We start from the raw sequence: 15,074 nt of genomic DNA, 5'->3' as shown, positions 1-15,074 counted from the left end.
GATTGGTTTGGCGATAGGATCACACGTCATGGGTCAACAACACAAAGAGAGCAAAGGTTGTCAAAAGTGTAGTTCGTCGACCCAATAGAAGACCCAATTAACAGGAAACTTCTTGGGGGTAAAGCACTTCTGACAACATGTTGCAGCATGTTGCAGCTATAGCTTGTCTTGGTTCCAAGACCATTGGTGTTGCGGGGTCACACACAACCAACGTTCCGATTATGCAGCATGCACCTGCAAAAACTGTACACGCTTGTAATGAACGAACGCTAGCGGGCGCTCTTTTTTTGCCGTGCACAGAGCCGTATATTGGGACCGTGCATAATCGGAACGTTGGTTGTGTGTGACCGCGCAACACCAATGGTCTATAGCTAGCTCCGAGCTCCGGTCGTAGACCGTCGTAGAGGGATTCCAAATGTCTATTGTCACCCTACACACATGAACGTAATAATAATTTTGCTATCGGGTTTTCTTGTATCCAACCCGCACAAAATAAATGCCTCAAAATTACAAAAAGACAAATCCAAATGGCTCGAAAATTACCTAATGTATGCTACAGACGTTTAAGACGCAATGTGGGGAAATCTATTGTACTCGTCACGATCAATTTGTGCACTCTCCAAATCGATGATTTATCGACGGGTGTCATCCACCCTTAGTGGTGCGCCCATGCACAGCAATACGGACTTTGAAAAATTATGGGGTCGCGGTCTCCTCAACGTCACACACGTACGTGTGCTCGGGGAAGGGGGGGGGGGCGGGGGGAATGGTCACCCTTGCTTATCTCAGTTGAACCCAATTATTGTCAGTGCTGCGACATAATAGGCCTAAATGCACCGGCCCCACCTACCCCGTATTCATCTCATGTTATTAATTTATTTAACATCACATTGGGATTTTTTTTTTTTTTTGTGTGTGTGTGTGGGGGGGGGGGGGGACAATGCCACGCTCCTTTGAAGTGTGCTGGTCCGTTGACTCAATCAAATCCTACCGGGGGAGTGCGGGGGAACCTTTTATTGGAAACCACGAGATCACACATAAAACATGTTTATTGGATTAGGTTAGTGTGTTTATTTTTATCTCAAGTTAACAAAAAATAACAAATTCTAAAGAACAATTATAAACTTAGAGAGACCCCTTCGCCCGTAGCGGAGTGATTCCATAATCAAACTTCATGTCACAAAGCTTGGACGAGCCGGATTGAACTTGACATTGGCTCAAGTTTATAAAGCCTGTAGAGCACAACAACCTTCTAAGCACATCATTTTGTCAACATACATGAAAATCTTGCTTATAGCGAAAACAGATACATTGTAGGTACATTGTATACGTCCATCTAACATTCCAAAAAGTTTACAGTGTTGCGAACGACTGGTGCCCCACTCATTTTGTGCTTAGCAGAGCAATTTGTCCAGCAGTATTTTCTGCTAAACAGTTTTATGAAATAGGGCCCAGTCGTAAAAACCCTCCCAAAACAGTTTTAGAGCCGTTTGTTGAAAGAGTTACAACGTGGCTGGATCATCTTTCTCTTTGGGTCATATAAAACGGGTGGCTTATCTTTACCAAAATGATCTGCTGTGCCAAGTGGGTCGCCCTATTTTATCAATCGTTTAACCCAACCCTATTCAAACTATTATAACTATTTTCTTTTTATTTTACAAAAGGTATTTTAGAAAAAAAATTAAAAAGACAGCCTAGCTGTCACGTCAAAACTCATTAATACGTCTTATTATACAAAAAAGGCCTCAAACTATTCACATTCTTTAAGCCCGTTAGTTGAGGAAAGCCAAGAACAAGGCCTCCAAGACCAGACAAGTTGTGGCAATACCGACGGCACCAGCGCCGCCTGTGCCCCCGTTTCCGTCACCTCCAGGTCCCTCATCCGCCCCACCGCACAGTCCACAACTCAGCTTGCAGAAATCGTTCATATAGGTGGGGTTGATTTCACACTCGCCGTTCTGAGCCCACATGTCACAATTCTCGTCGCGATCGGCACAAGCTTTATAGGGGAGAAACAAACAACAACATCTTGGTTATTTCATGATCTAGACGTCAAGGGTTTTCTGCAGGCACAATTTGTACACACCTGCCCCAAATTCAGAAAGGCAAAAAAACTTGCCGAGTACAGAATATCATGCTTTGCTTAGCAGAAAGGCATCAAACATTTAATTAAGTTTGCATTGATGTGACAGAAGGGCAATACAAGAAAATACCGCAAGAGAAGCTATTTTAATACTATCAGTATCATTCCAGATTTGCACGTGACGATCTTACAATTGTTTTGGTTCAAATGGAGTTGCGGGCATGACCCCTCGTCGTTACGTCCATTCATAACTTCTTTATAATTTTGAGAAAAGTTTTACTTGAAGCTCTACTTTTTTCCAAAATGACGTTTCAGTCCGCATAGACTAAAAATAATGAAGGGTTTGACTTACATTCTGTTCTTGCAACACATTGTTCACAGCTTGCTTCGCAGTTGGGCAACATCCATGAAGGGTTGCGTTGACATTCTCCAGCATTGGCCCATTCAAGGCATCGCTCGTCGCTGTCAGTACACACGGTTTCTGTGAAATATAAAAATGATTTTTGGGGTTGAACAAAGAATTGACTAGAGTGGGATTCGAAATATAAAAATGGCCAGAAAATTATAACGAAATAAAAGATTTAATAAAAAGAGATGCGTGTCTCTATTGATGCAATGATGTTAACAGTGTGTGCGAAATACATTTGCAATGTTAACTATTGAAGATTTTGAAACGCTTGGCAGCAGACTTACCACGTAAGTTTCCACCGTCTACGTAGCTCTGAACATGCGCATTTTACCGAGAACAATGTATTTTCATTGACTCTTTATAGTGTCTGCTGCCACCTAGCGTCCCAAAAGTCTCAAATTGGTTATCTTTGGATAACACTTTGGCATGGTACCATCTTGAATTTTACCCAGTGATAAAATATGTAACCAAAACCGAGTCTGGAACAACAAAATAGTCTGGTTCATATTTGCAAAATGATTGTAAGCAGCCATTAAAGACAGTGGAAACTATTGGTAAATGTCAAAGACCAGTCTTCTCAAATGGTGTATCTCAACATATGCATAAAATAACAAACCTGTGAAAATTTGAGCTCAATCGGTCGTAAAAGTTGCGAAATAATAATGAAAGAAAAAACACCCTTGTCTCATGAAGTTGTGTGCTTTCTGGATGCTTGATTTCGAGACCTCAACTTCTAAACTTGAGGTCCCGAAATCAAATTCGTGGAAAATTACTTCTTTCTTGAAAACTACGTCACTTCCGAGACTGCTGTTTCTCACAATGTTTTATACTATCAACCTCTCCACATTACTCGTAATCGAGAAAGGTTTTATGATGATAATTATTTTGAGTAATTACCAATAGTGTCCACTGCCACAGCATGATAAAGGTCTAGGGTTACCTTGTGTTGTGATTACGTTTGATGAACTGGTACAAATTCGGCAGCTTCTTCGGCAGTTTACATTCATATAGTTAGGATTTCTCTGGCACTCTCCGACGCGCGCCCAGTATCCACAGTTGACATTATTATCCACGCAGTCTATGGGAATCACACACACGAAAATAAGTTAATTTTAATGATCATCAATAGATGGATTGTAATACGCGTTATCGACCGCCATCTTTGATGAGGATAACAAGGGGGCAAGTGCACGCGTGCAACTTGTTAATACATCAAAGATGGCGGTTGATGACTTGTCTGCACTCAGAACTAAAAAGTCGCTTACTTATTTATTTTAACAAAACCTCAAAAAATTAAGAAGACAAAAAAAAACATCTTGCAAGGAAACAGGATAACCCAGACACTGTTGGACGACCCCGGACCATAATTTATTAGACAAAGTATGAAACAAAAGGATTGTCAGAAAGATCCGAGTCCAGAAACTGGTTACTATAATGTCAATTCAGTGATCAAAAGGGCATTACATGAAAAATGCCCACCAAAACGGCCCCGTACTCTATTTAATTATTTATTCATGTTTACTCTTACTAAAAGATATGTTTTGAGTTACTCCGTATTACAACTGTTGTTGTTCTTTTATGAGAGTATGGAAATAAATGTATTGTTGAATTGGTTGTGGCTGGTGCCAAACTAAATTTTGCTTGCAGATAAAAAAAACAACGTTACCAAAATCAACAGATGAATGGGTGACTTTGAACTTGTACAAAAAGGACCCCGTCCCAAATAACATATAATAATATGCTCAGAAAGAACCATGCATATAGGCGTACATCTTTTTTAAAATTCAAGGGGAGGGGGGGTGACTTACTATTTGTGGGTGTAGTCCCTGTTCCAGTTCCCGCATCATCACCTGAAATAAAAATGAGGGTGTAAAATAAACCCCAAAATAATTAGAAAAAATGTACAGTACAACATTGGAAAACACTTAATAAGACCTCATAATACTGAGTCATGCAGATTCGAGATCCTGTTTTTTTTATGTGCAAAGATTTTCTGCTATTTTTTATAAGCAAAGACGAGACCCACGTGTCGTGCTTTTTAGAGAAAGTAAGTGGGTGTATCTATAAGACGTAACACACAATTAAACAACATTTCTTGATTATGATATTTGTTTTTAAAGTTTAATTAAAAAGGTGACGCCGCGGATCAAAGACCATTTTATTGGGTGTCACTCGTGAGACCGCTTGTTAATGAATATTCATGAGCTTGTGTGAATAATGTTTCATGTGAACCACGTGCGAAGTTGAGGAATGGTTCATTGAAGCGAGTATGAACTACCGCAGTCAGTTAATCTCAACTTAATTGTTTCTTGTTAATCAGTCAGTGTAGTGCTCCTGTAAATGTATTTTTTGATGTGAGACATTTTACAATTACATCTCTGAAAAAGTAGAGTTTTTTTTATTATCGCCATCAGAGTGGACATTTCTTATAAGGTTTGTATTCTTGAATAAAACGAAAACCAAAAGAAATCCGTGGGTATTTTTTTTAACGCTAGTAGTGCCTGACACACAACGCCCGAAGGCCATTTCTATGGTCTAAAATCAAGCCCAGACTGACGGTAGGCTTTGGTATCATCCATCTGAAGCCTGGCTTGTAGAGCAGAAATCACTATACCTCCCCCAACTTACCACATTCGTAGTATGTGTTGATTTTGAAGACGTCGATATTACTGAAGTCATTGCGGTTACCGATGGAAACTCCCGCTTGCCTGGGTTGGATGGTATCCCGTCCGTTGCTCGAGAACGCATTACGTGGATAGTGCATAATGGAGGCGTAATCATAGCGGGTCTGAAGCGTGTCTATTACGGTAGAGCTGTAACGCTGGAAGTTATACTCCAAACCTGCCGAGAAAAAAAAATCAAAAAAATATCAAACATTATTTTCTACTAAATAAATACTAGATAGTAAACTTACATTCTTGTTGAAGACAAGCAGGGTATACTGTTCGACACGTCGATACCACACCGGCTCTTTAGAGCCAACACTCCATCGAAAGAGATGGTTGTTTCCGCAAGTTTACTGTTTTGATAGTTGCTTTTTATTTTTCCCACCATGCAGAGCTTCGAACACCATTTATTGTTTTACCCTTTAAGTTTCTAAAGATTTTTTTGTTCAGTGCAGTGTATGATGTCTTTCACATAAATGATCTTGGGATTTAAGACTTTTGAAATATTACGCAAGATGCGTTTAAGGTATTGCATGGTGGCACTCTGGCTCAATGGATGTAACGAGCTTCTTTTTTTTATCAAAGAGAGCATACCAAATCAAGACTATAGTTCTCCATATATCTTCCAAGTAACCTTCCAACTATTTTCCATATCTTCACATTTTAATTAACACTCTACAAATATCTCTCTTTCTTACCTCGCTGGATATTCTGAAAGAAGATGGTGACAAACTGGTCTCTGTCAGTCCTGGTCTGTTCGTGTTGGAAGCCGATGGCGTGCATCATCTCATGCATGATGATCCCCCGTGCAAAGTTGCATGTTCCCCCGACCGACAGCTCCTGGCGCCCGCCCTGACGACCGACCGCGGAGAAACAACTGTAACAAACACACATCAACACCACAATCGTTAAAAAATAGTATAAAGTGCTTGATTTTTGTTATAAAATTATATTTGTAGTTCGGTAAGTATATACTTGCCAGGTAGAGCTTGTTCTTTAGAGAACTGTCTTTCTTTATTCTACTACCAAGGAGTAGATTCGGATGTATAGTAATGAATTCGGTCAAAGTTCTTTTCATTCATGATAACATGACATCCTGTGTTATATAACCCAAGGACCTGATCGAAGATCTCCATCCGGCATGCTTCCTGGACACCCCGTCACCCTCTGAACAAACAAGCCTAGATTCGGTTCAGCGTTCCAAGTGACACTCATATACAACCCTTCTCTGGCCCCTTTTCGAAACCACGGCTTCGGCTCCAGATTCAGCTCACAGGCTAGTTTGGCCCCGCGGTTGTTAACTTAAAAGTCAAACCATACTAATGCAATGACTCTCATTGATGTAAAGCAAAGAAAACGAGCACAGACTTGAAACCAAATCTACACTTACCCCTGTCTTGGCACAATGTGTACGTAGTCTCTCTGGTTGGTCCTTGGTACCCATCGTATGCATGTTGTCTGGTGATATCTCTGGATACCAGCTAAGATGCGATTCCTTGCTCCAGAATCTACAAAGGGTAAAATGTGTTCGTTTTTAAAGGAGCAAAATGTGTATTGGCCCATGCCCAGCAGATAAAAGAGGTCAATAAACAGAATGGAAATTTGAACAAGATTGCTGGCTCTTTTAAAAGAATAACTCTGAGGTTTGAACAGACTTGATTCACTGTTCTCTTTTTTTAAAAAGTGTTTGATTGGATAACAAGTATCACGCAGCAATGTTTACATATTCATAAGTGAATACATTATTTACTTATCAGGAAACTGGAGGATAGTCAAGTCCCTACCCCGCGGCGCAGAGCACAGGTTGGGAGCGTTTCCTGATGGAAAGGGACTGGAAATAAAAGGACTTTTACGGGATTGGGACTTGAGTCAAGTCTAAGGTTCAAAAGTGGCGATAACTATAGCCGTAGTCCCAAAATACACATTCTTTACATATCCCTCTTTCAAGAAAGAACAAGTTCTACATTAAGAACAACAGGGACCAATTTCATAGAGCTGCTAAGCATGAAAATTTGCTTAGCATGAAATTTCTACTTTGATAAATAAAGGATTACCAACCGAACTTCTATTTTGTTGCATTTCCTAGTTACTGGGCGCTGTTGTATGCTTCTTGAAATTTGGTTGGGAAATCTTGTTTTTATCAAGGCAAACATTTCATGCTAAGCAAATGTTTGTGCTTAGCAGCTCTATGAACTTGGACCCAGAACTCACCAAAGGTTCTATCGATAAAGTAGGGAACAACACCATTCGGCCAGCGTCGATTACGGTTCCTTGCTGCGGTTTCTTGTGGTTGCTGTAATAAGACAAGAACCCGCGAAATTAAAAGATAAATCTACACATCAATTTGGTGCAAAAATTCCGAAATGGCGGGAATCACAAATACACAATGCCGTTATCGTCAGTTTGGATATCGCTTTACTCACCGTTGCGTTATATTCGTTGATGTTGTAACCAAGGATGACGTCACCTTCAATCATTATGTTTTCAACGCCTGCGTAAAAAAATAATTACATAAAAGGTAATTAGCAATCACATTTTTTTCTTCTTTAAACTTCAGCAGAGTGTAGAAGAAGCTGTAATAAATTCATGTTAAATGAAGATTTATTCAACGTATATAATAACACTCACCTGTTTGCATGTTGCTGTTCTCTCTTAAGATTATTCCCATGCTTTCGTCTTCCTCTTCTGTGCCGAATTTTCCCATATCTGAAAGATAGGATCATTGATAGATTTGTGCAATTGTTTTTCTAAAGGGTTCCTCATCTTCAAGATGATGCTCATTGTCCAAAGCTCTTAATGGCAAGGCTCTCCACTATATTTCTGAACTCTATCGAGGAATCTTCGATCAAGTTCCATGCTTCTCCTCATTGGACCCAAGTATCGACACTCATGGGGTGAAATGTCATTTTCTTCAGCTTCGCCACGCATCTCGAATTCTCTACCACTTAATCTTAGATCTTGTCTTTGTACCACAAAATTCAAATCTCTTCTCAAAACTTATCTGATGTCACAGGTTTTCAAGGACTAATTTTGTTGTGTCTGTCATCTAAAAATATACGAGCGGCCACAGTGTTGCCAACATTAGCAATGCCGTACCATCTATTGATTCAAAGAATGTATATCGATAACTTCAACTCTTACCTTCGTAAGTCGGTACTTTAAGATCAACCTGTGAAACAAGGGAGGAGAGCAAATTAGTTTGCAAGAAAATAATGGGAAAAACATTACCATTGTTGGATAAAATTGTTTGCTTTTAACTGCTGAGAAAGGCTTCACTGCTTGAAGCTCGTCTCAGATTCAAATTTTCGGGTGAGAATATCTTCCTGCTCTAAAACTACATTTTTTCCCCGTCGTGGCCGAGCGGTTTAGAGCACCGCCTTTTGCAATCTCACATTTATCCCTATTTCGTCCGGATGTTTTCCTAGTGCTTTCGGAATGGTGCCGACTACTTTTTGTTTCACCTGCCAAATCTTACGAAGTTAACCTGCCTTTAAGTTATGCGATAATTCTTGCAGTTGTGATTCGTTGTAAACAAATTTTTTAAAAGTTGATGTTTTGAATGATATTTCGGGTCCTATATCACGTCCACTATTTAAATGGTTGCATTGATACAACGTGTCATGGTGTTTGGTAAACAGTTCGCCTCTTTCAAACAAATAAAATAATATGAAATATTAATACACATTAATTACTCACCACAAACACAGGCATTCCATTTGGCGCTAAATCCATTGTAGCATTATCAAAATTATCAGGAATCACGGGCACCTAAAACCAAAGTTTACACAAAATACTCATACAATTTATTAAACTAGTCAAGATCTTTTGAATAAAATTTGCGTCTGTTTATCGATTTCTTTCTCAACATTTCGGAAAGGACTTCATATGCTACAGTTTCGAATTACAAGCCAAGTAGTGTTCGACGGACTATAACAACAAAATAAGTTGCTTGGTAGCCGTGTTAATAAGTTTTTTTAAGAGAGGGAAATAAAATAGGCTTTTAATGATTAATGGTTAAACTAGAAAGAATATCAGCATTGGCGGTATTTTTTTTTAAATTTAACTGTAGCCCTTTTGACAATGATACAATCAAATCAGTACATACCGGTAAAGCATGGCTTGCACAGACCAAGAGCAGGCTTAGCACCACTTTTCCCACCACGTCCATATCGAAGGCACTCGTCACTCCTGGACAATCAGCAAACTATTGTAAAATGGAAGTAACAACCGTTTAACCACTCAGCCAAAACAATACAACTTCAAGTGTACAAAACTTATAGCCAAAAAAAAAACTTATAGTGTAAAATCTACCATCGATGTGATGACCACTCGATCGAAAAATACAATAGCTCTGGAGGAGATGTTTGGCCCTTATATAATAGCTGCTTCATCAAAAGGGAGGAAGGATGTCACAGCCTACCATTTCCTTTAGGACCAAAGACCCGTGATTAAGATACCCGCAGTGCAACCCACTGTAAGACGATTTCCGCTAAATCACCTTGCTATAGTGCTTCACCATGTTTGGGTATTTTATTTCAATTAAGGCATGAAAGTGCAAAAAAGCATAGGCCTATACGTGCGGATTGCATTTTAGGTTTCTGTATACTAAAATTGCCATTGTCCTAGTGCTTTTCAATGGGGGAATTTATGTTCTTGTAAATCGATTAAACATCGGGAATTTTTTCTTTTTTTGAGGATGGCAATTTTGATTTACAGAAAGAAAAACTACGTGCGGACACTTGCCTTGCCACAATCGCCAAAATTTGTCATCATCAACTTCAGTTTTGACCATTACTTGACAGTTTTCTTTGCTTTTAGTTTTCAAGTTTCATTGAGTTATATTGTACATAATAATATTAACATTTCCCGAACATGACCACCCCCCCCCCCAAAAAAAGAGAAGAAAAGAAAAAAAGAGTTATAAACCTTTGTAAGTTTAACCCAAACCCAAAATCGAAATAAAACCTAAACAAAAATGGTAAAACCAGCACTAGAACACAAAATTGACCCCACCCCGAACTCAAACGCAATCAAGAATACGATATATACATGAATAGCTCCAGTAGAAATTCACAATTTCTTCATATAGGAAACGGAGGAAATGCTTCGGTGCCCAGCAGGCAACTTCTAGAAACGCTAAATTAATCCAATTTCTGGGGGATAGGACGAGTAACTCGTTCCATCTTGGTGCCCCCTGCCCTTTCAAAAACGAAGCATAGAGGGCTGATTTTGTATCGCCTAAAAGTGGAGAGGGAGAACAAAAATGACAACTTCCCTGCAGAAATTGATGGCATTTACTATCAATAATTTCACTGTCTTTGCAGAGGAAATCATGCACGATTAAGTTTCCTTTGATGGAGTGGGTGTTTAGAGGACTGACTCGACAATAAAAAGTTCAGGACACATGATTGTTAGTTGACTCGTGGGTTGATAAAGAAAGAGTCAAGCCGTAATGATAAAGCAAAAAAAGAAAAAAGGAAAACCACACGTCCAAGAACGGTCATCACATAATTAAAAAACCGCGGTGTTAAAATTGTTAGTAGTTCTACCAAAAACAAGAACACGAATTATCCCATAATGGGTGTTCAAATAAAATACAACATTTCTGTCAGCACAATTGCATTTGTCATTTTCAGGTATGGTGGACACAATACACTATGGTTTTGAATTTGTTGGTAGGTCTATTACGCCCCTACACCCAATCTAAACAGTGCACTCCTATCATGATAGCTCCATGCTCCTATAGTGTCCACCATACAGCGGCGTATAAATTTCAGTTTGGGGTGTGGGGTTGTCTCAGCGGCTTGGGTGGGCGGAGATTGGCACGGATATTAATCGTGGGACATGTGCGTGTCTCCCCCCCCCCCCCCCCGTACCCCAAGTCCTGTTCACATTGCAGCTCTTATCCCCACGAAATACAGCCCCGGGGAGTCCCCGCGACTTTGTTTTACCCCACGGTTAGGCCCCTTTATATCCTGATGCTCTTGCACACGAGTGATACCTATTCCGCAGGGCTCCGGTTGCACGTCGTGTCAAGAATAGAACCCTACTCCAGAGCAGGGGTGGCTTTTCCAAGGGGATATACCCATTTTCCGGGGCAGACAGAGGGCCTACGATGGGTAAAGCGACCATAGTGTGAAAAGGCCGGCCGTATTTCCCCAGGGCAACCCTGGGGATTAGAGTAGTGTGAATGGTACGCCACTGGGGTAGCACAAGTCCGAATTCAATCGTAGCATTTTTTAAATTTTATTTATAAATTTATTGATTGATAACCAAGAGCGGTTAACCGCCACTAACAGGTATCGTCAAGTATAAAAAAAAAAAAAAAAAAAAAAAAAAATTAGAAAGCACTTAAAACATTTGTTGTTTCGATCGTTTTAAAGGCAGTGGACACTATTGGTAATTACTCAAAATATTTATTAGCATAAAACCTTTCTTGGTGACGAGTAATGGGGAGAGGTTGATGGTATAAAACATTGTAAGAAACGGCTCTCTCTGAAGTGCCATAGTTTTCGAGAAAGAAGTAATTTTTTCACGAATTTGAGCCTCAGGTTTAGAACTTGAGGTCTCGAAATCAACCATCTAAACGCACACAACTTCGTGTGACAAGGGTGTTTTTTCTTTCATTATTATCTCGCAAGTTCGATGACCGATTGAGCTCAAATTTTCACAGGTTTGTTATTAATTTATGCATATGTTGAGATACACCAACTGTGAAGGCCAGTCTTTGACAACTACCAATAGTGTCCACTGCCTTTTAGCCATATTTAGCAGGGGTTGAAACGGAAGCCCAAGCTCATCCGTTAGTCAATAATGTACACACATTGAACAATAGGTGATGAGGTTAAATGATGTTATCATTAAAACCAGATAGCAAGCAATGGGTTCAACTGGAAATATGTCACGCCAGATTATCAGATTTACACGCAAGGTTAACGAAATGTAGTCACTTTGTTTTGGCTACCTTAGCCTTTAGTCGCGGCACCCCCAGATGTCAAGCACGACCCCAGATATCACGCAAGAAAAAAGACCAGCGCCACGAAATGGCATGCCGTGTTTAGTTCACGATGTATAAAGGAAAACCATGCAATTTCGAGGCATAATATTGTGTGGATCGTTATATTCTACTTTTAAAACAGCTTTCTAACCAGGCATATGCATTTTATAACAAAAGGTTTCAAACTCGCCCGATCCAAGGCGTGTCCCTTTAAAGCCATTGGACCCTTTCGGTACAGGAAAAAAAAGTTCACAGATTTACAAATAACTTACAGGGTTTACAGAAGGTAATGGTAAAATACTTCTCTTGAAATATTATTCCATGAAATGCTTTACTTTTTGAGAAAACAGTAAAACAATATCAATTCTCGTTAACGAGAATTACGGATTTATTTTAAACACATGTCATGACACGGCGAAACGCGCGGATACAAGGGTGGGTTTTCCCGTTATTTTCTCCCGACTCCGATGACCGATTAAGCCCAAATTTTCACAGGTTTGTTATTTTATATATACGTTGTGATACACGAAGTGTGGGCCTTGGACAATACTGTTTACCGAAAGGGTCCAATGGCTTTAACAATGGCATGATATCATTATACCGGATATAGACCTTTCTTTTGCAACGTACAGCCCGAGTTTTTGCCAACCCAGATTGAAAAACTATGGAAAGCCATAAAATGTTCCAGTAGAAATTCATAATTTCCACATAGGGTGTCCTTTGCCAAGAGGAAATGCCTTGGTGGCCTGGCTGTTCAAGGACGAAGCATACATAAACAGGCCTGGACGTTGTATCCGGGCAAGTTTATTTTTTGGCTTTATAGAGCTGCAGCATGCAAGCGTTCCAAGTTTTCATTCAGCTCAGCCAAGTGGCTCACCGAACAATTATGCATGAAATTAATTTGATAAAACAATAAGGAAATATTTATTTGCCCATAAAACTAAAGCTGTAGACATACCACAACTCAAACCAAATCTGGACTCGATTCAAAAACCGTATATGAAAGTATATTGTGTTTTTCTTTGCTGACTTTATGTTCGTTTCGTCCTATGTCAAACGGATGGTGGGTATACGCAAGCCTGTATGCTTTGTTTTTGAAAGGGCAAGGACGCCAAGGGATTTTCTCCTTTGATAAAAGGCACCCTTTGCAAATCAAAAACAGATCGCTACTGTAACAAGTAACACATATTCAAACATTATGTTGATTTTGTTGAAAACAAAACAATTAATTATGGGAGGTATTAAAATTGAAATTTGCGGAAAATTTTGAATTTGGTGAAAACATCTGTTAGTATGATTGAGTTTTTTTACTAACATTCGACCTATCAACAAAATAGAGGTCTATACGTCGAGAGGAACAAAGCAACTGTGTTTAAATGTCTTCAAGGAATAGCACCAGGCTACTTATCATCTTGCCTTGCTCTCTACCAACCGCCACGCTCAAGCTTGCGATCAGCTTCTGACAACACACGCCTAACCGAACACCCAACCATCAGAACACTCTCATCTGCTCACAACCGGACTTTCTCTTTTATTGCTTCGCGAATATGGAATCAACCTCCCAGTACGCATCAGAAATTGTAACTCTTTGCCTTTATTCAAAAAATCTCTCAAAACTAACTTGTATCAGATGTAATTTGTTGTATTTATAGTTCCATTGGTCTTGCTCTTTCCAGCGCTTTGATCTTGATGTAAAGGCGCTTTATAAATATTTAGTTGTATGTATGTATGTAACTTGAGGAGGAAAAGTACTTTAAAGGTCCACTTTATTGTCACTTAACTGTTCCCCAGGCAATCCCAATCTACAGGCAATCCTAGCTAATGCGGTTGGTGGGACGGGTCTCAACTACAGTTGGAATGATTCTTAAGATGGGACGGAACCAAGTGGTTCTTTTCAGAACCAGCCCAACTCATTTAGAGATTATTATTGTGTACCGCAAACCTTTCTATATTGTATTTCCACCATGCACAGTTTCAAATGCTACTTGTTAACAGACTGCTTGTTAATGAAGTGTTGATAAAGTGCCACCTGACTAGAGAGATAACAGACGGTTCCGCTGTCGATGATGTTTGGGCTTGTGATGGATGTGCGTGTGAGTAGCGAATGTTATTGGCGTGATCGTTTCCTCACCTCGCTATTTAGTCAAGCGGGTCAACAAAGGTCAGTAGATGGAGGGTAATTCTCCATGGTAAGCCTACTAAGCCAAGTTTGGAGTAATTAGTGACCAAACGTTTCACTGTTGGGCACGTGGCAATTTTTAAATTTGCGCGGTGTACCACGAACTGTAAGTCAAGAAAATCAACTAGACAATGTGTATACGCCTAAACAACGAAATTACGAAGGGACATGACGGGCGCCCCATTTATCGTACCAACGATAACTCAGTCACGTTAAATGAATTAACAATGTCTAAATCAATGTCAAAATCTTTTTAAGGTAAATAAACATTCTTTATTATGAATGTGCATATTGATATAATAAAATAAAGGTATACTCACTGTTAATCGAGCAGATCAGCAACCAACTAAAGGTACAAATAGGTAGTATTTCTCTCCCTGGTTCTATGGGCAACCTTAGTGTTCAGCTTTTCAAATTGTTGCTGGCCAGCCGCGCTCACCATGGTGCACAATGAGCCCGATAGGGACGCCACAGCCACTTTGAATAACAAAGAACTATTCTTAAAAACCATCCAACTCGTTCACTAGTGATACCATAGAGCAAGTTCGGGTGGCGACCATTTGTCAACCACTGGTCAATGTTCCATGGTTACCTATGCATTGAATACATCCTGGATACCAGACAAAATCAACCAATGGTCGACTCTAGTCGACTATAGTGCCTCACTCGAACTTGCTCATAGAGTCTAGTGATACCATGGCTTTCTGGAACACCATGGAGGAAGGAATTTCATACACAAA

General features: G+C 39.7%; 1 protein-coding gene across 1 annotated transcript; it reads right to left on the bottom strand.

Moving 5' to 3' along the window:
• Positions 1-1,047: 1,047 nt before the first annotated feature.
• Positions 1,048-14,777, bottom strand: LOC139951057 (zinc metalloproteinase nas-15-like). Its single transcript, XM_071949875.1, has 14 exons — positions 14,655-14,777; positions 9,264-9,362; positions 8,855-8,926; positions 8,300-8,327; positions 7,787-7,864; positions 7,582-7,649; positions 7,370-7,451; positions 6,549-6,666; positions 5,857-6,035; positions 5,121-5,333; positions 4,301-4,342; positions 3,433-3,570; positions 2,436-2,564; positions 1,048-1,999 (listed from the first exon to the last, which is right to left on the bottom strand). The coding sequence occupies exons 2-14, from the start codon at positions 9,324-9,326 to the stop codon at positions 1,773-1,775; spliced, it is 1,437 nt and encodes a 478-aa protein (XP_071805976.1). The 5' UTR covers positions 9,327-9,362; positions 14,655-14,777; the 3' UTR covers positions 1,048-1,772.
• Positions 14,778-15,074: the final 297 nt, after the last annotated feature.

This window comes from Asterias amurensis, chromosome 18 (genome assembly GCF_032118995.1).
Source record: "Asterias amurensis chromosome 18, ASM3211899v1".
Taxonomy (NCBI): Eukaryota; Metazoa; Echinodermata; class Asteroidea; order Forcipulatida; family Asteriidae; genus Asterias; species Asterias amurensis.
Note: the sequence above shows the minus strand (reverse complement) of the source record. Positions and strands in the feature narration are given on the sequence as shown.